Below are 25916 nucleotides of genomic sequence, written 5' to 3'. Positions count from 1 at the left end.
ACATCTCAATGGCCATGCTGGCGCAGCTGCATGAACAAAGAAGCAATGATGAAATGTAACTGTAGTCAAACAGATTTTATCATCACACTTGCTTCATCCCGCTGGGGAGCTTTGGGCCTTTTTTTGCATGCTTATGTGTGGTAAAAATGAACTGACAGAATTATGTATATACCTTACCTATAAAACAAGCCCTCAGCGTAGGACTTTGAGTTCGCTATGATGTGTTAATCCACACGCTTCCGTGCAGAGAAGAGTTTTCTGCTTCATTTTATCATTATCTTTTGCCTGCATCTGTTTTTCTTTTTAACCTCATGATTATGTAAAACCCTAAACAAGCAAAAGAGGTAATTTCCCACTTCAATTCTTTCACGAGTCTCGCAGCTCACTTGACAAGTTATGAAGAGTGGCAAACCGTGCCACTCACATGGTGATGATTTGAAATGACTTAACAACAACAAACACAGAGATGAAACTGTCACAACCCCCAATCCCTTTCAGACATAAAGCATTCCGAACATTTCTATACATTTTCTATATAACAATATTTATGATTTTCCTGCTTTGAGTCAAAATTAAGTAATTTAAGGAACGCTTTACCCACAAAATAATCATTTGTATATAATTTACCCATGTCTTGTTTCCTTGAATTTGTGAGGAAAACTTTGTTTCTTTGCATGCCTTCATGGGTAATGAAGAATCCAAAAAATGGAGAAAATTCCTGATGCACTGAAGTTTAAGAGGGACGTCGTATTATAAGAGGGAAACTATACCAAAACATGTGTTTACAAACTCCCAAACAACTTGTGCAGTACAGTCCATGTTTCATACATCCAGTCACATGCTCAGTATTTACTGCATGAGCTATGTGAGTGTCAGAAATAAATATGAATGAATGAATGAATGAATGAATGAATGAATGAATGAATGAATACTTTATTTGTCAGAATCACTTCTGAAAATTTTCTTGCGTCCAAGACACTTGTTTCTCGTGACAGAAAACAACATAATATAACAGACAACCAGACAAAATGTCACATCAGACAAAGCATAACAAAATATGACATGAGACAACCATCAGACATGTGACTTGCTATATGTAACCTCATCAAAGTGGCTGCAGTGCCTCCAGGTCCCTACCCTAGCGGCTATTAAATGCCCCCCTGCCCTGACAAACCTGACTGAATCAACATTTTAACAGATTGAGGAATAAAGGAGTTCCTCTGTCTATTTGATCTAGCTATAGGGACTCTATATCTCCTGTTGGATGGCAGCAACTGGTATTCTTCAAATAAAACATGTGTCGGGTCAGACAAAATATTGTCTGCCAGGGACAGCATTTGTCTATTATATGCAGCTCTAAAAACTGGCTGAAGTGTTTGGCCTACAATCTTTGAGCAGATACGTAGCCGTCTCCCCAGTCGAGCTTTAAGTTGCACTAAGTGACAACTATACTATGCACTGACTCCATACTGCATAACACTGAGAACAATAGATTGAAAGAACAATAACAGAATAGGCTTACTAGTACCAAAAGATCTTAGTCTCCTAAAAATATATACGTTGCTGTATTTTGCTACAGATATAATTGATGTGTATGCTCCATGATAGAGCAGCGTCCACATGGATGCCTAAGTATTTGTAGGAAACAACTTGTTCGATATTTGTGTTATTGATAGTGACAGGTGTAAAATATGGAAGACCAAAAATGACTTCTTTTGTCTTCTTTGCATTGATAATAAGTGAGTTCTTCTCACACCACTCCACAAGACTATCTATACGAACCTGATGAATACTGGGGTCGTCTATGGATCGTCGTCGGATATGTGGATTTAGTTTTGATGTTTTTAAACGCAGTCCCCCTCAAACATTTCTGCCATTTTTAGATTCTTCACTCACTGTGAAGTTTTCTTCACAAATTTAACCTAACACAGGCTGAGTAACTGATATACAAATGGTCATTTTTGAGTGAAGTATTCTTTCAGTCAGTGGTTCCCAACCTTTTCACTAAGAGAGCCCTTTTCTATCAGAGTAAAATAACGACCCCTGACTTAGTGACATATTATGGCTTTTTCATATTTCTAATGCATAACAATAGCAGCACAAAACAACTGATAAATGTTAATTCAATAACTCTAATGACAAGCTTTACATTTTGAGACTTTACTTAAACGTATGCTCGACATCTACAACAGCAGCAGCTGCCAGCCATAACAACAAAATGTGCATCATTCACACATGTGCAGTAGGTAACACAGTACTTAAACTGTACAGTTAACCCACATAGTGAATAAAATAAATGCAGGAGGTTGTGTTAAATTAGAGATCTGGATAAATTTTCAGCAGATTATTTCCTGTGAATACTGTCTCAGCGATGGGTTTTCCTGATATTTGTAGGATTTGATTCTGTCTCTGTATAATGTGTTTTTAAATTTTTAACAATCACACAAACTTAATGTGCTTCCTCTTAATAAATTCAGTGGAGTGGAGGCTCAGTGAATTAAGCTTGTGTGCAGGTGTCCGTGCCCTTATCCTGTGAGATTCTTTTAAAAGTTTAGATATTGAATAATAATCTGATCTTTATAAATAACTTATTCATTTAATTTTCTTCACTTAAATTAATTAAATGTTGATATATGGCCTACTGTGTATATTACAAAAACAAAAAGGTTTTTTTTGCCAAGTATTTGCGTTATATATTTAAGATTCAAAATATGATGGGAAATTAGTGGGATTCCAAAAAAACCTGTTACTGTATTTAAAAAAAATAATTAGTTGAAAGGTTTACTTCTAAAAAAAATAAAAAAAAAAAAAAAATAAAAAATAAAATAAAATAAATTAATTAATTCATTTTTCCCCATAAATTCAAATCAAGCCAGGATTTCCCACACACAATATACAAATAAATAAATGAATAAAAAAAATGCAACAATTTGTGTACCACAGTGCGCCTGCCACATGGCAATGGCAGGACACCATCATTGTCAGGAATGTGTTTCTAGCATGGAAATATAAGACCCAGACAAATGAGCTCTGCAAGATGATTTTAAAGTATTCCAAAATTAATCCAAAGTATGTAGAGTATTTTCAACTGAGCAATGGAATATCGTACACATTACATTTTGAGCATGTACATAATAATCTGTCAAGGAATGTGCTTTAAAATTAACCCTCCCAACGCTGGAAATGATAGCTTGTACCAATAATACTGCTAATCAGGTCAGTCGGTAAGTTAAATCATGCAAGCGGTAAAAGATAAGCTGACTCTTAGAGTGTCCTGGACCACAAATGGGCAACATGGAAGAACAAGAAGAAACAGAAAGGCTTCCTAACTCTTGAAACTGGTAAAATAACTGACATTTCCTCTTTTTGCCAGCACAATATGCTACACATTAAATGTAGGCCAAAAACTCATATGTACAATGAACAACCAATAAAACTCTGTCAATAAAGGATTTAATGGGTGAAATAAAACATTTTATCTGCCACAGGGGGACATAAAAAAAGAATCATGGGACTAACTAACATCTGTGATTATTTTTATCTGAATAATCACAAAAAATGTCATGTTCTTAAATCAGTCTTTCCCTTCTATTAAAGCTGAATTACGAGTGGCAGCTGTTGTTAAGCCTGACACACTGTCTTCCTTGTTAAACAAAGTGACAGACTCAGCTGTGTTACCTTAAACTTTTTCTGGTGGAAAAAAAATAAAATAAAAACAGGACAAAAACAGTCAACATGGTGTTAAAATCCAAATATTAAAATCTAAAGACTTTACCAGATTTGATTTGACTGTCATAGGACAAGGAAAAAACACAGGTTTGAGCCATCTATGCTATTGTTAGTATATAATCTTTTTTTTTATTTTATTTTTTATTTTTTTTTACCTTCATTCACCACAGGGACGATGGTGAAAATGCCAAGGCAGATTCCCTGTTGATGACACAAAGCAGCCATATGCTCTGTGTCTTTATATGTTTTACTGTTGGCTAGATTTTGCTTCTCTACACACAAAACTTTACTGTGAAACATGGCTTTACATTATGAATGCATTTGAATATATTTGTAGAATGTGTGTGTTAAACATGAAACGTTACCTCCTCGGCTCCATCTGGTACATAAGTACACACCTGACACTGTCATCCTTGGCTTATCTCACAACGCAGCATGGGATGGGATAGAACTGGTTGTGAGTGTGTGTGTGTGTGTGTGTGTGTGTGTGTGGTGAAATATATGAAATCTTAAATGTGTCACAGTCATGCAGACACATGTGCAGACATACATATTCAGGCGTGTCACTTTGAGGCTTCTAGGCTTTCTTTTCTGTCACACACACACACACACACACACACACACACACACACACACACACACACACACACACACACACTCCCCAGGGCAGAAAGCTAATTCTTCCATTTTATACAATAATGCGGGAGGAGAGAGATTTTGTCCCTGATTCTGTGGAAACAGGAAACTATTAACTTGCAGCAGTAACAAAAAGGGACAGAACAATAACACTGCAGCTGTAATTTCTTTCTTTTTTTTTTTTTCTCCAAATAAAGGACTACAACATCTCTCCACAACTTTGAATCACAGACTGTAAAAAATAATCAATGTAGCCACTCTAACGTCATCTATTGGTTTGTGGACTTCTGTTTTGAAACCCGAGTTTGGCATTTTGACCACTGTCATCTTGATTTTTTTGAGCCAGAAGTGACTATATTTGGATGAAAGGGTGGAGCTGGATTTGACTAATTGAGTGTAGCGATGCCATGTAGAAAGCCTGTTACTCAAATTGGATGCAACCTTAACTATGCCTACCTTTAAGCCGAAATTGAATTTAAGTGGTTGGCAGGAGCCCCTTGCCCACTTCACAGAAAAAAGAAAAACACTTAAACCTGTTAACATGTGGCTTTTGTATGTTATGGGAAAGATTACAACCGGCATTCAGATCTGGGTCAAATGACTGTAGTAGTCACGTATAGCACAGCACTGGCTTTGATAGGTAGTGATGGAAATACAGCACTGGAGTGAATGCACTCATTTTAGCACCTAAAACTGGCAAGATGCAATGACGCTCCACCACCAAATGCTGTCCAAGTCCACCTAGCGGTGCTCACACATTGCTCCAAATTAGTCTGCACAGAGTCTGAGAGTCAAATAAAAAGAAGTAACCACCATAAAGTTTCATAGCTTTTCCAGCCTGTCAGTAGGAAAAACCAAAACCAAAACCAAAAAAAAACAGAAAGGCATACTCGTCTGCTGCAGAGCTGTGTACAGACCTCTGGCAATGGGAAAGCAGTCTATAGACTACTTTTAGTGTGTTTTCCTGTGTTAAAAAACCTGCGTACTGGCACTAATTTGGTGGACGGACTGTGGAGCCCCCAGAAATCTTCATAGGGTTGGCCAGATGGGGCCAATGTAAATCTTGGGGTGGCACACCTAAATCCAAAACCCTAACAGAATTTCAGTAATTCTATAATGCTGTTGAGGTATATGGACAAGTTGAAAACTAAAGAGTCGCATACTGATATACTTTGTTTTTCCTATCATACAGTACTAAATATCTGGTGTGCATAGGCTAATACAGGTACAGTTAGCATTATAAGTCCACAACAATCCTTTTTTAATGTGTATGTATCTGTATACATGGTAGACCATTTAGATTCCTTGTTCTTCTTCTTCTTCTTCAAATAGGCTGGTTGTCCTTTCCCTTGAAAACACTTAAATACAGCTTTCATTTGAAGGAGTACATTCATTGTAAAGGAACAACTGGGGACAAGCCTTCTCAAATTTAGAGGAGACTCATGGGTACCCATAGAACCCATTTTCATTTAGATATCTACAGATGAGAGTTTGAAGGACCCCTTTGAAAATGACCATGTCAGTTGCTCCCTCGCTAAAATTCTGCCTAACCTGGGGGCGCTATTTAGCCCCCTTTCTGAACAAGCTAGCGTGACATGATTGGTGCCAATAGATGGCTTAGTTTGTTTAGTTTCATGATATACATGCTAGCCTAAAAAAATGAGTGTGCCGCAGACTCTTTAAGGCAGTAATGTCAGCTTCCAATCATTCTCACAGCAATTGCATAGGGGTTGCCATGGGACCCCCACAGGCAATTAGTTATAGGGACCATGTCTTTGTATCTTGCTGTAAACATGTTTATTTCTGCTTGAAAGTTCAGCATTTTAACATAGGGGTCAGTGGGCATTGACTCACTCTTGGAGACAACTTCAAGTGGCCATTAGAGAAACTGCAGTTTTTGGCACTTCTGGGCTGGCTTCATTTTTCAGCCATGGAGGTTGTCGCTTAATTTGAACACAGAAAGAGAGGACAGACGTTTGAGTGAAGAGCAATGAGGGAGGTGGGAATGGCCTCAAGCAACCACGCACACACACACACACACACACACACACACACACACACACACACACACACACACACTGATGAAACCTCCTGTGCAGCATTGTCATCACTCTTCATTTGCACTGTGGATCTCCAGAACCAGCTTAATGTACCACCGCGCTCACACACACACACAGACACACACAGACACACAGACACACACACACACACACACACACACACAGCTGCAGACACACACATCATCATAATCTACTATCTCATCGTATTTCCATGTGACTCATCCATTATACTGCGTTCTATAACTTCAGCAATTTTTCATCCGTGACCATCTCAATCTTCAGCAACAAAAACGCTGCTGGAGCGTGAAGCCTTCGCCATATGAGCGGTAATTAAAATACCTAAAGAGCCAATCTGCAGTCCTGAACTTACTTAACATGTGGGCAAAAAGGTTTCATTCTTAGTTTAATTAGCGGGCTGACTGGAACAAAGCAGGAGTTTTGACAGTTCAACTCAAGTTTTCAATTTGTTCTCTTGCTGTCAAGAATCTGTCCAAAATGACCAGTGGCAGAATTAGGATAAGAGTTTTGGGTAAGCCAGAAAACAGTGTTTGTCTTAAAAAGATTAGATCATGATACCTATTTAGAAAAAAAAAAACCCAATAAAAATAACAATAAAAATGATATAGAACTTGACAAGACTGAGAGTAATACCTATCAAAGTTGACAGTGATTCATTCACAAATTGTCTCTTCAATATGGATGAAGATTACATACATACATGACAATCACTGCAGGCATTCATGGAACAGAGGACACAGTGAGAGTTACAGAGATCCAGGGCCAGATTTATGTAAACGAGCATTTTATTCAATCTGTGCACCTGCAATTAACATCTGGTTCACCACTGCATTGTGTAATTACACAATCTGCGACTGGGGGCATTTGACAGGCATGTTCTGTCATGAAGCAGTTCAGTGAAAGCATTTGTCTAAAATCAAAAATCAAAATGTGTTGCTGAAAGAAAAGCAGCCATGCTTGCAGCCAAAAAAAAAAAAAAAAAAACAAATCAAGGAAGGTAGTTTTTTCTCAAACCTTCAAGGTTTGGTGAAGTAGATGTAAAAACTAGCACTATGTCATAGTGGTCATGATGCTTACATGCTCAGAAACACAATGTTACCATGCTTTTTGTTTAGCAGGTTATGTTTACCAAGATCGCCATCTTAGTATGTTTGCATGCTAACATTTGTAGACATGCATTTAAAACAGTCAGTGATGTGATGTATCTAAGTTAACTTCCTCAAGTCCTGTACAGATTTTGAGGTACTTGTGATTGTGAGTGCTTCCATTTTCTACCTCCACTCACATCCACATTAATAAATGTCGAGCTTTACATGGAAATTTCCGTTTGCCCAGTTTTTCGTCTATAACTATGGATAAATACAATACTTAATTGATCCCAAAGGGACACTTCATATGCCACCTGGCAGTATCCCAACTGCAACATTAAAGTGATGTAATGCACCACTGATTAAAGCCAATAATATAATAAGCATTATTCTGAAATGTGTTATTTTGCATGATGACTACTTTTACATTTGCTACTTTAAGTATGTTTTGATGCTAATATTTTTGTACGTCTATTCAACATTTTGAATGTAGGGCTTTTACTTGTATCAGAGTATTGTAGTACTGCTACTTCTACTGAAGTAAAAGATCTGAGTACTTCTTCTATCACTGCACAAAGTACAGCTAAGGTTGATGGGACTGCCATTAGGGTTTGTAAGTATTGTTCCATTAAACACTATATTATCAGTATGTAACAGATTGTTGTTTTCCATAGAGCCATGGCTGTAGCACGGCTAATGAAAATGCTCATTAAATAAAATAACTGAAAATATTTACTAAGGGAAGCGATACTGAAAAAGTAATGTAAACAAAATGCAAGTAAAAGATTTCTCATTAGGAGCTAAGTAAACACCAAGTTTATGCTCAGGTTTCATGACCACACAACCAGGACTCCAATCACCTTTAGTTTTGAACTCATCTGGCACACCTCCTCTGTGCCACTTAAGTTCCTAAAAAACAAGCTAATTAAAAGTTCTCTTTTCCAACACAGCTTTCATTTACTGTACCGACACATACATCTGCACCTGTTTTTATAAGTAGAGTATTTTCCACACAAAAATGGCTGTCAGAAATCCAATAAATTGCAACAAACCACTCCCTTTATATCACCTTGTTGTTATTTTTGCTACCCGTGCAATCCTTTCTTTAATGCAGGATGCATGCATTCATATCAGGTCTGTCCATAGGCAAGTAAAATTGTTTGAAGTGCTGAACAGTGCTTCAGAAGCTCTCAGAATCAATATCCATGATCAATATCTTGATATCATTTTCACATACTCAAACTGACAACACTTGACGAGTGCTTTCATCCAACCTAAGGTCCAGTACTGGCACTGCCCCTAATGCTGACTTTAAAAAGCATCCAGAATGATCAACTGCAGGGTGGAACTCTGACACTTTTTTTTTCAACTGCGGTTGGAAAAAGTGAAAGAAAATGACAGATTGGAGCTTAAGCAAAGGACCCAACTAGATGTGCCGGGTGGCAGGAACGTGTGCACAAGGCACTGACTTGGCAATATTTTCAACTATGACACACACCAACTATGCTGATTATGAAAAGGGCTGCAAAAATCTAATTATATTATGCAAAATGGATTGAAAAGTCTGTGAAATGATGTTGTAATACATTTAAAGTGTGACAGTTGATGAATCAGCCTAAAGAATGTCTGTCTGTGCAATAGCCCAGAAGGAAATGTTTCTCTAATTGTATTAGGTTCTCTGTATTATAACTAGGTGCTTGCCAGAACCAGTCTTTTCTTGTTTATCACTGAACAGCTCCACTGGTTAACCACCTTGTTCAAACACATACTGACAATCATGTTTATGCGCACTTAGTCCACGGGATTCAAACCCGACAGAAGCAAGCTTCTCCCGGCCAATCTCTTCTGCCAAGCAATGCCTCCAATCTACATGCTGAATGTGGAACACAGTCTAATTAATTCCAGTTGCCAATTTGTCTGCACTTCACTGTGTATGTGAGGTCTTCTGTCTAATCACTGCTCGGTTTAAAGCAAAAAGTGAAGGATGTGTTCAACAGTAGGGTCAAGTTCCCCATTCATGCAGCGTGCTGAGAGGGAAAAAGAACACAGAATACTAAAACTAGTTAACCTCAGCTTCATGCTACATGGTGATTCTCTAATGTGCTCCAATGATTCACTGGAGACTGCAGTAACAGCCCCCTTTTAATATTTATATAGATTCATTTAAATGTGCCTGAAGCTGTCAACAACAGCATGCAGAAATATGTTTCTCCATTATATGGCAGTTTGAAATAAATAAATCATAGTATACAGCTTGTTGTAGTGATGAGATGTTTCAATCTCTGCAGTGTAAACACTCGCAAAGTTCCTCGCCAAACCATGTTCAATAATGAATAATCAGATGGATTTCTATCCAGCTCGTATGTTTATCTATCCAGGGAATCTTAATATCAAAGTGTTTGGAAAGCCTTCTTGTTTATCTGATGTGCTTCCATCTGTTGACATTTATGTGCGTAATATCATGCAACAGGTCTTACATGCTTCATGTGCTGTATTTGTATCTGTGCCAGAGGGTAATTATTTAAGTTTGTTACACTGTTCCAGGTTGTATTTTTTAAGGTTTGCAGGTTTAAAGTTTAAGGTTTGAAAGTTCCATTCATCATTCATCATTCCATTCCTCTGTTATAGGCTTTTTTAAATTCATGGAACGCTATCTCACCATTGACAGGGCGAAACTAAATATTCTATGTTTTTGAGAGTACAAGTAAGCATCATTGTTGTTTGCCTTGCCTACATTTAAACTACATGCTTTTGAACTGCATTCAGGGCATTTTATCTTTTGTTTGAAGTGAAAATGAAACTAAACTGGTGTCACCCAGTGTTTACCAGCTATCTGCTGGCTTGCTTTGTGAGATTACACTTCCCAGTAATTTGTCACTTGGCCTATTGTTTTGTAAGGGTATCAGAGGAAAAAAGAAGAAGAACTAGAACGGTAAATGAATGGCCTGCATTTATATAGCACTTTCTAGTCTTACCTACCACTCACGGTGCTCAACAACATAAGCACCATTCACCCATTCATACACAGATTCATACACAGGTGGCAGAGGCTTCCATACAAGATGGCACCTGCTCGTCAGATCAACATTCACAAACGGATGGCACAGCCATCAGGAGCAATTTGGGGTTCAGTGTCTTGCCCAAGGACACTTGGGACTGCAAGGACCAGGGATCAACCCTCAGACTGACATGTTGACAACCAGGAAGAAGAGGATAAGAACAAAGACAAAGAAGAAGAAAAGTAGACTTGGACAAAGAAGAAGATGAAGAAGACAAAGACAAAAAAGAAGCTGAAAAGAAGAAGAAGACAAAGACGAAGAAGAAGAACTACTTTGATAACCCCCCTTGGGAGTATTCAGTTTTGTTCACTGTGTTATTTTCATTAATCTACACACACGTATAGGGCCCAAAATACACACACATGCACACACAGAACATGCCTCCATGACAGACATCAGCGTGATGGGGCTGCTATGTAGCACCCCGGGCAGTGGAGGATTCGGTGCCATGCTCAAGGGCACCTTAGCAGTGCTCAGGAGGTGAGGTGACACCTCTCCAGCTGCCAGTCCACACTCTGCACTGACTGGTCCCCTGGTGGGCTTGAACCGCCAATCCAAAGTCCTCACAGACAGAGATGCTGTAGCCGTCAAATATGTTATTGATAACATAATATATGTGATGCTATATATGTTATGGGCTTTAGAGTCCATTTTAAATGACAATTAGTCAAACATTTCTGCTGTCACAAAGCATGTCACAGGGATTTTTTTTTTTTTTAAACAGCTTCCAAGCATCTGAGTGGGTGTGATGCTGCCTGTGTTTGAGTGACAGTTGAGCTGGCAGGGGCACAGAAGGAAAAAGAATACAGAAAATACACTAATTTATGCTGGAAGCTCGTCTGCAAACTGACACCAGCAGTGCACTTTTTCATGATGAATGTTTGTAAGGTATCTCATTCAGCAAATAAAGTTGCAGGCCAGGAAAAATGTTGTAGTTAGCGTTATCCTAGACTTATGCAGGGGTTTTTAAGTTTCACAACATTCAAACTTGGCCCCTCTTCTCTACACTGCTTGTGGGCTGCGCACACTGTGTGCCACTATTGCAGGAATGTGACTTTTGTTGTACTGGAAAAAGTGATACTTAACCAGGGACCAGTGTCTGTTGAATTACGTTTTTTTTTTTTACAGATTACTTTTTATCTGGTTAAAATGTAAAAAGCAATCAAACTATTCAAATTACTTCATCAAAGTAATGTAACTTATTACATTTAATTAATGTTTGCTTACTTTTCATATGCTGCTGATTGCAGTGATATTAACTAGATGTATCCTCAGGTTTGACATTGGCCCTTTTAATGTTTTACACTCTACTGTAAGGCATGGCAGAACCTGGTTGCTTACAGCAGTGCACAATGATTTCATTGGCAGACAAGAGGCAGTCTGTAGCGCAGCCGGACAGAACCTTTCCCAGTGGTACCATACACTGCCAGTGGACCGCACAGCACCTGTCACAGCAGTTTAATATGCTGCTGAATGGCATCAGTTTGAAATGCTGCCGGAACCAATATAAGGGGCCACAAAAGTTCCTATAGGGCAGGCGGGAGGGGCGATGAATGAGTCCAACAATCCCCGGACTTTCACCCGAGAGGCTGGTGTTTGCTTCCTGTATGAATGTGGAGCCAAACCATGTTTCCATGTTTTGTTTTGTTTTTAAAAATCTAACAACGTGCATATGTTGCACAAGGACATAGACATAAACACAAAGTGTTTTACCAACGTTGTTAGTTTATTTTGAAAATTACTTTCAAATGAGCAGAAACTTTACCTTTGATGTGAAAACAGAAGTGTATTTGATAAAGACACAATATATATAACAGGCCTAAATTGACACGCCATCCCAAAACGCCAACAACAAATGCAGGAGGCTACCTAGCATGTAAAACAAAGACGTGAACAACATTGCTTTGCTGACCCACTTTTCCGGAAATATGCCATACGAAGGAATTCCTGCACAGTGAAAAGATGCAAAGCAACAGAGTGAATGTTCTACAATTAAGCTTTTTATTGAAAAAGAATATAATATGATTGTAACCCCTTTGTAATAACCAACATTTTGATTAGTAACGGTTATTTAATTACATATTTTTCTCATTAACTAATTAAAGCTACATTTACTTTGTAACTAATTGGAAATTCCCTTACTTGCAACATGTTACTCCCCAACATTGCCAGGGATATGATAGGATACTCATTAGGATTAGGTCTCGTTATCTTAGCACTCTCGCCTCACAGCAAGAGGGTTGCCGGTTCGATCCCAGGCGTGGGAGCCCTTCTGTGCGGAGTTTGCATGTTCTCCCCGTGTCAGCGTGGGTTCTCTCCGGGCACTCCGGCTTCCTCCCACAGTCCAAAGACATGCAGATTGGGGACTAGGTTAATTGGTAACTCTAAATTGTCCATAGGTGTGAATGTGAGCGTGAATGGTTGTTTGTCTCTATGTGTCAGCCCTGTGATAGTCTGGCGACCTGTCCAGGGTGTACCCTGCCTCTCGCCCAATGTCAGCTGGGATAGGCTCCAGCCCCCCCGCGACCCTCAAGAGGATGAAGCGGTTAGAAGATGAATGAATGAATATCTTAGCGAAAGCTAATGCAGTTGGTGAGGTCTGTGTGTGTAGCAGTTCAAAGTCTGTAGCTCTCATGTGTCTTGCAGTCTGTTACTGCCAACCAACGACAAACTTATGACCTTACTGATGAATGCAAATAAGGTTTTACATGAAATGGTTTGGTTGCCGATATGCTAAGACATTATGGTACTAATACTGTAGTAAATGTAGCCCAATATACCTGATTCAGATGTCCCTCTCACCTTCCAGATTTCTATTCCTGTCCCTTTTACAGTTTAAGATTGATTTTTAAATTAAAACCTCTCTGAGCACTGTCCTCTTACAACCCGAGGTTAGGATCAGAGTTCATAAAAATGTTGACACACTCATCTGAGTCTCCTCCAGTTTTTACCATGTGCTCAAAGTAATGAGCTCGAGCAGCAGTGAGTGCTGTGGCAATATTTTTATCCACAGTTAATATTCTCCCAGAAAGATGGCAGAATTGAACATCAGTCAAAGAACAAAGCACAGAGATCTTTGGGAAATGAGCAAGGGTGTGTATTATTGCTTATGGATTTCCATTTGAAACAGGAACAAAGTCCTATATAAAAGTGACATAGCCTGGCTTTAATAATCCTTCCATACTAAAAGGAGAACAATATGTGACTGTGTAAAAGTGGTGGGGCTTTTGCTTTTTATAACTGATCATCATGACAGTGAAAACTAAAAGAAGCAATTATATTACCGAGGTTCACTTGTGTGCAGATACACACAAATCCCATACAGAAAGGCAGAATTTGCAACATCACACACACAGCTCAGTAATGTGCCTTGATTGCAAATTAAAATGGACTCAAGTCAGGAAGCAGATTACAAAGCTGGCAAAGCTGCTGCTTTTAGACATTTGTGAAGACACTAGGGATGGCAATGGATTTACCACTAAGACGTCCCAGCTGACTTTACAGATATTTCTCCAACTGTCCTTGATATCTCTCTCTCTACTTCTCGCTCACTCTTTCCTTCCCGTTTTCTGTCTCTCTGGGAAAGATATTCCTGTCACACGTCCTCATTAAATCATAGACCAGCTAGACTCTGTAAGTTGAGAAAATGTCTTCAAAGCACACACACACACACACACACACACACACACACACACACACACACTCACTCACTCACACATACACTATCATAAATGAACGTGCATACTATCCAGCACAGTACACAGACAGGGATTGCCTAATCCCTAGTTAATGAAAGCAAGAGGAGGCTGGGTCCAATAAACTCTTGCAGTTTGCCAGCCTGTACAAATCCACTGTGAAATTAATGCTATTTATAGGAAATGCCAATTCTATGATAGGAGTGCTTCTCATCAAACTCCATCAAACACACTGACTTTACATTATCATAAAAAAAAACAACAAAGTCACATTTAAATTGTGAAGGATTTTTGTTTTATTAAAATGAAAAAGGTGGACCTAATAAGAAGCCATTCAGGTTGGAATGACCCATTTCCAGCTGCGATTGGAACAAACAGACATCCTCCTCTGCTTATTAAACAAAGCAGATTTACCACTGTAAATATGCACGACTAAGTGCTGAGAGAAGAAAGGAGGGACAGAGAGAGGGGGGTTTATAAATGAGAAAAGAAGTCATAAATACTGCAGTTTGGAGCTCGGAGCAGCAGAGGGGCCATGTTGCACAGGACAAACGGCCTGTTCACTCATCAGTGTCGACACACTGGAATGTCCTGGAGGAAGCCGGTGGTCAAGAAAATTGGGTTGACTGATGAAGATGGGGTGTGGTACTGCAGGGGTGGAGGTGGGAGCACAGCAACAGACAAAGAGTTTAATTCAGTACTGGTGCGTCTCCACACAGCGTGGGTTTAATATTTAATATGCAGAAGGCACTGTGGATTCTTCTGTATCTGCGCAAATAAGACTGAAATTTGTCATTATCTGAAGCAGTATATGTATACGTGTATATGTGTACAGACGATGCAGTGAGGTATATTTATGACGTGCAGTCTTATTGACATTTCATTACTTCTGTCAGCAAAAGGCTTTCCTTTTTATGTAGTTTGTGTCAGCACAACTCAAAAGAAGCAGCAATAATGTGCCACCAGGAACTGCATCAATGAAGAACTCCCAGTCAAGGTTACTGTTGCTCTTTAAAAGCATTTAGTCATTAAAAACTTTAATGACCTTAGTTTAGTTTGAAGTCTTCAGCTGTCGGTGAACCTTTCCTTTTTCACTGAACTTAGAGACATACAATACTTAGAGAATGCAGCTGATTTTATTCAACAAACCATATTAGCCAGACTAAGGCTTTGTATTTCAAAGGTAAGGTGTAAAACATTCTAAGATATTATTACACCACAAGTTCAACAATTGCCACTTGCTAACTTGAAAAATGCATCACAAAACACCCTACAGTGTTTCCACTTAATACTGTCTTGACCTCTTAGCACTCCATGGATGCTTCCCGGCTTTGCGCCAAACAACTTTCAAGCTATTTCAATATCCCAATCCCAATCTTTAATCTTGGCTCATGCAAATACTGAAGTTCAATGACATGAACATTGTCAGCAACCAATAGCCACCCTCTCTCCAGCACCAAATAAGCAGCAGCAAACCAAGTGGACAGTAAACATGGAGGGATCTCCGGGAAGGCCCAAGAACATGAACTCCATTCCCCTGATGAAGAGGAAGAGTTAAGGAGTGAACAAGAGTCTGTGTTTAATTTAGCGTGTACCTGATACACCAAACAGTACTTATTTTTGTGAAAAATCTCAGTATTTTACACGATTTGCATTTTCAGTCTTCTCCCACTAAAACAGTGCAGCGAATGGAGGCTGGAAGCGAACTGAGGTGAGAAAATCCAAAATATGAAGTTTGTATGCAAATACATCTTTATGGATTCTACTGTTGCTGAATTGACCGGAGTATTGTCAACAAATGATGCCTTGTATCTTGTGCTTCTAGTCTTATGTGTTTTTGTGGACATGTAAGGAACTGTAAAAATGTCATATTCCTTAACCCTGAAAGGCCCACTGTTATAAAATTACAACATCACTGTTAGCTGTCCCAAAAACAAACCTACAGATGTTTTTTTAAAAACCCTACCTACATAGTCATTAGGTTCTATTGATTATGCCCATGGATATTCTCATTTATCCAGGTCATAGTTATCTCAAGGCAACTGAATTGAATGCAACTGGACTTAGTTTTGTCTTAGAAGACGTTTCACCTCTTATCCAAGAGGCTTCATCAGTTCATGCTTGTCTGACTAGGCTGGAACTAGTCTGACAAACTGGTGTGGAAAAACCTAGGTATTTAACCTCTGGGGAGGTCTTCCCAAGGCCAATAAAGTCATTGGGTCGTTAGTGCTTCAGTGGTGTCAACGACGGTCGTTGACATGCCGCGCCGCTGACGTGCCCGGTGGGCCCCAGCCATAACTTTCAGCTCCGCCATCACTGACGTGTTTTGTGAAAGACTCGTCGGAAATCAGTGTGAAGCTGTCAGTTCCAATATGCACACACTTTGAATTGTGCTCTACATAGTAATTATGGACTATATGTACCAAGTTGAATTCTGTGGAGACAGACCATTAATTTAGCAAAATAAAATGACAAAAAATTGCTCAAAAAAATCGCCAAAAATGAAACCAACCGTGATGGACTCAGCCGATGGGCGATTGGCGATATATTCGTCCAGGTGCCCAAGCCTAATAGGTGGTGTTGATTTGTTGGACTCATTTGCTGCAAAATACAAGTTCCTGATGAAATCGCACTGCTGGTACATTGATATCTTCTGGCACACCATCAGCCTCGCAATGATCAATGTCTGGCTTCTCTACAAGCGGAACTGCAAAGCTTACAATATTCCCAAGAAAGAGATGCTGAACAGGACAGGGCTTCCCCTCCCAGGTCTTTAAATTATTTTCTTGTTCAGTGGTGTTTCAAACACTGTTTGGTGGCGTTATGAACTGATGCTTCCTGATGGCGTAATATACCACCGGAGAAGGATGCCTGTTTTTCGTTGGTGTCTGATGCAGAAATCAATGACCAGACGGCAGTATTTGACGACTTCGGAATGAGAACTGGCTGTCTATGCACATATTAAGGCCCTTACACACCAGTGTCGGGCCGTCAGTGAGCATCTTTGAATGTCGCCGCTGTCAGAAACAGCTGATAAGCCATTCATCACTCCCTGTGTCAAACATGTTGGTCTCTTAAGATGCGCTCTCTCCTAAAATTATGGGCTGTAGTCAGGCCCTTCTGCTTTAGATGGGAGAGGATGTCAGACTTCAGTCTTTTGAAAGCCTTTTCAAAGTCTTGTGTGTAGTGTGCATTAATTGACATTTCCCTCACTCTCTTAGGACAACTTACACCTTCAGCATTTCTATTGGTACACTGAGTTTGGTGAGCTCACATAATCGCCAGCTTAGCTCCACCTGACTTAAATCTAAGTAGAGGTCTTATGAACCAGAATAAATAAAGAATTGGGCATTTAATTTAGTGCTTGTGTCTTGTGCTATTTTCTCATTGCCATCAATGTTGCTCTCATATTGGCTGATACGCTCTCACTTAAATTGTGTGTAGACCCTGTATACCAAGCTCTAATACCATGTAATATATCAGTTCTCAAAAGCCCACACCATATTAAATTATGACAGATTAGACTACATATTACCTTGGATCATGTCATTCATGTCATGCTCTACTGGTAGTCTAGTTGTTCCTAAATTTGAATAACAGTCATTAAAACATACTTTATAACTGCATCAAATGTGTCATAGAAAGTGCAGTGTTCCATCCCCGAAAAAGTACCAACAGAGTTTAGGTCTAAATGTAAAATGATTTCCCTGCTCTCTGCTGTCTAATCTTCATGAGCAAGACAAAGACAGAGAGGAAATGATAGGAAGAGGTCCAAAAAGATGACAGAAAAATGCAGGAGTGTGAAGAATGCGAGAGTTAGAACATTTAACAGAGAATTCCCTGCAGGCAGGACTCAGAGGGGAGAGGAGGGAAGGAAAAAAGATTAAAAAATGAAAAAAAAAGAAGAAAAAGAAATAACAAAAAGCTCACTCTTTGGAAAAGAAAAGAAAGTAAACAGGTCAAAATGCTCCTTTTTCTGGCAAAAGAAAAAAAAACAAGAATAATAAGAGAGAGAAAGTGGTGAAAGGAGGGAGAGTGATGGTGATGCCAGGCAGGCTGCCTCTCCACTCCTCCATCTCCTCCTCCACGTGTCCCCGCCAAGGAGAATAAAATGTTTAAATTTCATCTGCGGGACGACCTTGACTAGCTGAGAGTGGAATTAAATTTCTGTGGAGAAGAGTGGATGTTCGAGTGGCTAGACTGAAACAGATCATGTGGGACATGATTAGAAAATACTGAATAACACAAGGAGGGCTACAATACATAATGAATCACAACTGGCTCGCCGCCTGTACTTCACTGAGTAGTGTATCTTAGATAGGATGTGAAGGTGAAGGGATGTCAGACTCTGTCTTACTGCGTAATTTACTCGAGTTTAAGAAAAGCAAAGTGCGTGCTCTTCCTACTAAGAAATACCAATTCACTGTTTTATTGAAAATTAGACTGCATATAAAGCAATAATAGGAAGGAGGATATCTCCACTTTCCTCTTTGTACATTCATACTGATGCAACTGTTGCTGACTGAACAGCATAATGTATAAATTGTATCAATTGTAGCTGCCTTGCATTGTTAGTCAGTTATTCTACATAATGCAAGCACCGCCAATACAAAGTGTCTTGTCATATGTGTTAAGGGAAATCACCATCTTTTATATGGATGTCTAATCAGTGTTGATGGTACAAAATGTAGTAAACTAAAACAAAGAATTTCTGCATATAATAATGACTGACAAAAACTGAGGTTTCCTTGCCTACATGCACCAGGATGCATTACAGATAAGCTTCGAAACATAGCCTTAGCTGACAAAAATGCCTAATAGTCTACTGCCCTCTACGCTCTGCTGGTCTTGGCTGTCTTTTCCAGTTTATATTCAGGATCCTGGAGAAGGTCTTCAGGACACCTCTGTCCTGGTGAGGAGTAAAACTTCCATGCATTGTAACACACCCATAGGCTCTCTCAAGGTTGGCGTTGGTAACAGCATTCAACAAAAACTGCCCAAGCTGAAATTCACTGCAGTGGACTGGTTCAGTTCCTCATGGCATTGGAGGCCATCAACGGCTTTTCTCCATTGCATTTCTTTGGCTGTGTACTGGTGAATATCCTAGTTAGGCAAAATGTATCATGTATATTGTTCTTGTTCTCTGCACTCATCCTCTCCGCTCATATCTTGGGATGCCATTTTCGCTGTTGGAAAAGTTGAATTCGAATGAGGATAACAAGGAACATCTGTTTTTGAGCAGCCCCCTGACTACCCATTCCAAGCTGAGATAGCCCATAGTTCTTCTTTCCCCCTAACAACGTTAATGTCACATCAAATCCCGACAATGGATGCAGGAAGACAAACAGATTTTGCAGTCCAACCTCAGCATTCTCGGTCAATAAAGCATGCACCAAGGAATTTAGTGCTTAATCGAGTGGACATCCACATAAGAGCTGGCAAATTTTCCCAGGATTATTTCCAGATCTGTTGCCCGAATCAACTTCCTTTTGTTTTCTTGTTTCTTGCTCTAGACCGATCTAGTTGTGGATGTTGCTGGTCAAATTATAGAAGAAGTCCAAAATCCACTAGTGATCATTGCACTGGTTTACTGGTCCTTCGACTCCTTCAGTCTCCTAACCACGGACTTGACTGTTGCAGCAGAACTTGTGTTGTAAGTCCAGGCAGCTCCAGCCCCTCTCTTTATCTTGGTTTTGCTGCAGACAAAACAGGTACATTTAGCATGCTGGGAGACTTCAATATTCTCCACCATCTTCCTCAGTGACATGCTATAGCATGTGGCATATTCACCAATGTTCTCCATATTCTTGGAACGCTTAACCATCATTTCAGAAAAGACATAGGTCCAAAGAGCTGGAGTGCTGCCCTTCTATCACTGTATGCATTGCAAGCTTGTTGTTTGTTGTGTAATTGTTAACTACCCGGCTACTATTAATGTTGTCATAGAAACAAAACCCACATGCGGTCCTCTGTAATATTCCCCTATGATGTTGATAAAAAACATAATCTGTCTGGCATCGCTTTGCTGGTGGTACATTATTTTCTCTGAGGCAAGGTTGCGCAAGAAGCCTTGTAAGTGTAGTACATTTTAAGCGCTGAAGATTTGAGCTGTTGTTTTTCTGGTGATGATGGTCTCACCTGAATGCTTCAATGTGCAAGACATTACGTAAGTATGTTAAACTGACTGACACAAATGTGAATTATGTCAACAAATATTACACATGCACATTTGAGTGTCCTTATCTTTAAGAATTACGAATAAAAAGAAACCTCATATCTTAAATAATCTCAGTTCAATTACACAAAAACAGCTGTGAATTGTGTGCACTGTATTCATGTGTGAGTAGACATGCAGTGCAAGAGTACTGTATGATATTGCATCCACCGTTATATTGACATATAAGTATACATTATAGCTCTGCATACACAAGATGTCTTTCAAGAGTTGATATGGTGTTGTGAAATGCTGCATTCAAACCGCAGGAGCAGCAAGTCCCTACCCGGCCTATCCTTCCCCTCCAAACTTCAAATGCCCCAAGTTATCAAACACTAAGCTGACTCAGACAGACTATTCATTCCTTATGATATCTTTTAGGCTTCCACTTTTGATGAAATAAACCTGTCTAAAATGGCTGTTTTGCTGAGCAAGGTAAAATGACTCACAGCTGTCTGGTAGATAGCAGATTTAAGGCTGGCAGCCCTTCCTTTTTGTGTCTCTGGATGTACGTGCACATCAGTGTGAGCACACAAGCATATGGGATAACTATCCATGCTTATCTGCAGAACTGTAGGTGCCTGTGAATACCACATCTGCACTACGTGGACTTCACAATCTGATTGAATCATTCCATGAGGATATGATGAAAGTTTCTGCAGTGAGCCTTACTTGAGACAATAATTTGATGATTGGTCTACTCTTAAAAGGTAGAATGTACTATTTAATTTAGTACTATTTAATACAAAAATACACCTGGTCTGCACTGGTGTTCAGGTGGGTGGAGCATGTCAGGTGGAAACCATACGGATGTCAGAACCAGAGGCTTTCCAACAGAACACTGCATTGTTACAAGATGATCAATGTTATTCACTTCACCTGTCAGTGGTTTTAATGTTTTGGATGATGGGTCCAGTTTGCTGTATTTGTCTAAAAACCATAAATTAAGACAAAATGATTCTGTGATTTGTCCAATAGGTCACATTCTCTGTTACTTCAGACAACCCATTGCTTTAAGAATCCAAACATACTGTAATACACATGATTTTCTTTACCATAACATCTGAAATGTGCACAGACCTGAGGCAAGACACACAATTATCTAAGAACAAACAGTTCTTTTTCTCATTTGCACTGTATATGCCCTACAGTTACATCATGTATATTTATGCTCCTAACGCTCTGCTTCTCAAGGTTCTTGAGTTGACTTTGAGGCATATTCATGTACACTTCAGAAAATCCCATCTTGCTTGCCAGGTTAGCATAATTATTAATTGAAAAAGAAAATGTTTAAGTGAAATGCATGTATTACAAGTATAGAGGACGTTCTGTATCATATGCAGTCAAGCAAGGAAACACTTTCAAGCTGTAGTGTATTTTGTGAATGCAATGCTTGGGTGACTCACTGAAAAATATCAAGACCATCTTGCACCCATGCCTTACCTTATAAAAGTCCAACAAAATCCAATTGATAAATGATTAGTTGGTAGTCATTGAAGATCAGAGGCAACCAGATGAGCTGCAATAAAGCAGACACTATTTTTTAACTCAAAATTGTATTTAGATACCATACTTGGTAACATTTAATATCTCTCATTTGTAAATGACTGATTGATACTTAATCAAACTTAAGTTAATAGTTCTTCTATGGTTAAAAACAATGAAATGGTTAATGATATTTTTTGTTATTTTTACTGGTTATTGTTGCACACATAATATTTGATTCATTATATTAAATATTTGCTAATGATTACTAAATGGTTTGTAAAACTTCCAGAAATGGTTTTTATAAACATATAAACATGGCATTCATAGATGGGTCAACTGTGGATGCTCTGGGTTGGCAATTCGGTCCAGCTACCAACCCAAAGCATCTGATGACCTGGTAATGAGACTCAACATTTAATCAATCAATCAATCAATCAATCAATCAATCAATCAATCAATTTTATTTATAAAGCCCAATATCACAAATCACAATTTGCCTCACAGGGCTTTACAGCATACGACATCCCTCTGTCCTTAAGACCCTCACAGCGGATAAGGAAAAACTCCCCAAAAAAACCCCTTTAACGGGGAAAAAAAACGGTAGAAACCTTTAACTATCTTTCTCCAGAACTACTGTACATACTGCACCTTTAAATAGTTGATAAATACTGTGAGCATCTATAAACGGTATTTGGGTGGCCATTGTAATGTTGCAGTTGATCGTCATAACAGTTTACTATTGCTTAATGACTAACAAACATTATTTGAATGGCTATTGTTAAGTTACACCTGATAAACTGGGCCCCAAAGTACCCCTACCCCCACATTTTCAATATTGTATCATTAATTTATTTTGAAAAAGAGTTGTAGCTGCTGAGTTGTTTTTCTTTTTTTTGTAATCCCATCACTCTTGTCTCCCACTATGTTTATCTGAGTGCAGTGTTGCATGTAATGTGGACTTTCTTTTCATAAATGTGTTCAATACAACAATCAGATACCATCAACAGTGAACAAATAATCACTATTTTTTTTTATCACCAATAAAATACATGATAGGGCCCGTTAATGTTACTTGGTGCTTCATAAACTACTTATATAACATATTGTTCAAAGGCTATGCTACTTGCAGTTGATGCAGACCATTGCAATCCACAAAAACACTTAATCTAGCAAAATATTTAGTCTCAACACATTATTACATCCATAGATATCCAAAAACTGTTGTTGCATCATTTCAAACATTTATATTTCTTCACCTAGTATCCATAACTTCTTCCATTTCCATGTAAATATGTGGACTATTCACTGCCAAAATGGTGGGGAACAACCTGACCTTTTCATTGACACCTCACTTGGGCCAATAGGAGCTTCCAATACTGTTTCTATGGCCTTGATAGCCAATGATAATGATATAATCCCATATTCTTTTCCATTGTTTTAGTCATCATTTTAAGAAAAGATTCAGACAAAGGTAAAAACATAAAATAAAATTCCACTGGGTTAAAACTTATATAACTCAGTGACAAAAGCTCTTACAGTGATTTTGACTGTTGGGGAAAAAAACTTCAGAGCATTACCTTTATATGAGACCATGCATGTACATGTGCTAAAATGGAACGAGCACAGCTTTCCATTCACTTTGGGTATAACTTTGATAGGAATTTTCAATGAATTTAGATGAATATTACAAAAGGCTGACTATTATTTATCAGTTTATAATAACCATCATTAATCAACTGAAACTGTTACTCAGTACTTGAGTAAATGAACATTCCACAACTTAAGCAACACACAGGATGCAGGACACAAACCCCTGTCTTTCGTGTTCAAGTCCCAGACATCTTCTGACCTAAATAAATGTATATTCTTTGTGCTATAACAATGTCACATTTCCTGGACTGACAAAGCAATTTGGTAAACAGGTTATAGGAGATGGTCTTAAAGTTTCTAAGATGGTAAAACTTACTCTAAATTTCATACAAGCCAAAATTAAACTCATTTTCTGCACCAGAGTCTCATGCCTTACTGCAAATCTACATTATGTAAAGAAGCACCATCATCTCTTAAAGTATCTATAATGTGATTAGTGACTGCTCAGCACCAGTAGCATGTTTCTTTGTCTGTCTTTATTTTCAGATAATCCTGTGGTAATGTGATTTCTGTAATCCTGCTGCATGTAAACCGATACACTCTTGGCTCTGTCTGTTCTGGTGAGCCGAGTTGTCTGTGAATGTGCTGACGAGGCTCGATATCAACCAGTTTTGTGGCAGAGCGGCCGGACAATCTGTTTCTCATCTCCGACTTCAACTTTCACTGCTGGAGCAGTTCCACTTCGTTAGACTTGACGAGTTGGATGAGACTCTTTTTCTATCCTTCTGCTGCAGAATCGCACACAAACTTTCTTACAATTACAAAGCTCACACAAGCACGGACATGCTCTCAATACACGCACACATAAACAAATGCGCAGATTGACACGTTGAGGCTGAGACATTTGAAAACGCACGCGGACACACACTTGCAGAAAAGACGTTTTGGAGTTAGCACACATCTGCTCCATGTCTGTCTGTAATTGTCTGGTGAACTGAACAAGCAGAGGACATTTATCACCCTGCCTCCGCTTCGAAGAGGCAGATGACATCTCCTCCAACACCTCCACCCACACCTCCTAAGATCTTCTCTGCTGCCTCCGAATCACAGCTGCTCCACTGTTCACCTCCTCTCCACAACATCTCTACTGTTCCTCCTCCAACTTGTCATACCTCTTCTTTACTCTTTTTAATCTGCTCCTATCGCCTCCTCTGCTGTCATCTGTTCTTTTTTTCTATTTCTTTCTCTCTGTCTTTCCCCCCTCTTATGGTCTCATAAAACTCTCTCCAATCCCTTTTTTTGGGAAGTCTGCACTTTCTTCAACAAGCTCTTCTGTCCATCTTTTGTCTAATGACTTCATTTTTTCCTCACCTCTTTCACCTTCTTCTCTGCCCTCCCCACTCTCTCCTATTTTTTTTCCTGAAGGCTGGACTGGACTCATGCTTTACTGTCACTCCTTGACCTCATCTGTCTCTCACAGTAAGTTTGTCAGGAGTGAAAAAAAGAGGTCAGGAAAAAAATATTAAGCCCCGGCTCTCAAATTTTTCCACAGTCCGACACACATTGGTGTCATCAGCCACAGCCACACTGATGTTGACCCTGTATCAAATTTGTTGTTGATGCATTGTATAAATCACCATCCTGCAAGACAGTAAACAAGTTAAACAGAGACAAATAATTGCCATTCTATAAATGTGAAACCTCCTTATTTTCCTTATTTTTTTCTTTATGAAACTGCCTGGTGCTGTTACATGTTTTCTTTTTTTTCTACCCTTAATATTAAATCCACGTAGGAGGAGCTTTTCTTCCTTGTATACGTAGTCCCGGTGGCTGTCCTGTCCGGCTGGTAGATTTTCTCATTGCTTAAGTACCCACTTCTTCTGCCTTTTCATTTCTAATCTCATGTTGCCAGACCTTCGTCTTGTTACAGTAAGCTGACAGAGGTTGGGCAAAAACCTCATCAGTAAAAAAAAAAAAAAAAAAACATAAAAGAATCTTCAATATCCTGATGCAGCAATATGAATGCGTGTGATTTAGAAAATGCTCGCCCCAGCTAAAAAGCTCACCGTATCGCTGCCCTTTTCTAACAAGCCATTTATCCAACCAATTTACTGCAGACCTTTGTGACAGTCGCCACCAAAATGTGTTTTTCCAACCCAGCTATCTAAAATAACTGGTACTGAACCTTTTTTTAAATCAATGGTCTTTATCATACTTTCCATAGTATAGTTCAAAACTAAATAGTGCAAATGCTCTAAATGTCTAGTTTAAACTAATTGGGAGTCAAACAAAAGTGTGTGCTGAGAGACTGTAACTTGTACTAGCAGTACTAGCATACT

The 25916-nt window shown here is 39.0% G+C and overlaps 2 protein-coding genes across 4 annotated transcripts in view; both read right to left on the bottom strand.

Annotated features, from left to right (window-relative positions):
* Positions 1–25916, bottom strand: part of astn1 (astrotactin 1) — a 568467-nt gene that overhangs the window by 197698 nt on the left and 344853 nt on the right. The gene's annotated exons all lie outside the window — the stretch shown is intronic.
* Positions 19548–20109, bottom strand: LOC125901668 (60S ribosomal protein L37a-like). The gene has a single exon (XM_049597474.1). The coding sequence runs from the start codon at positions 20107–20109 to the stop codon at positions 19873–19875; it is 237 nt and encodes a 78-aa protein (XP_049453431.1). The 3' UTR covers positions 19548–19872.

This window comes from Epinephelus fuscoguttatus, linkage group LG15, assembly GCF_011397635.1.
Source record: "Epinephelus fuscoguttatus linkage group LG15, E.fuscoguttatus.final_Chr_v1".
NCBI lineage: Eukaryota > Metazoa > Chordata > Actinopteri > Perciformes > Serranidae > Epinephelus > Epinephelus fuscoguttatus.
Note: the sequence above shows the minus strand (reverse complement) of the source record. Positions and strands in the feature narration are given on the sequence as shown.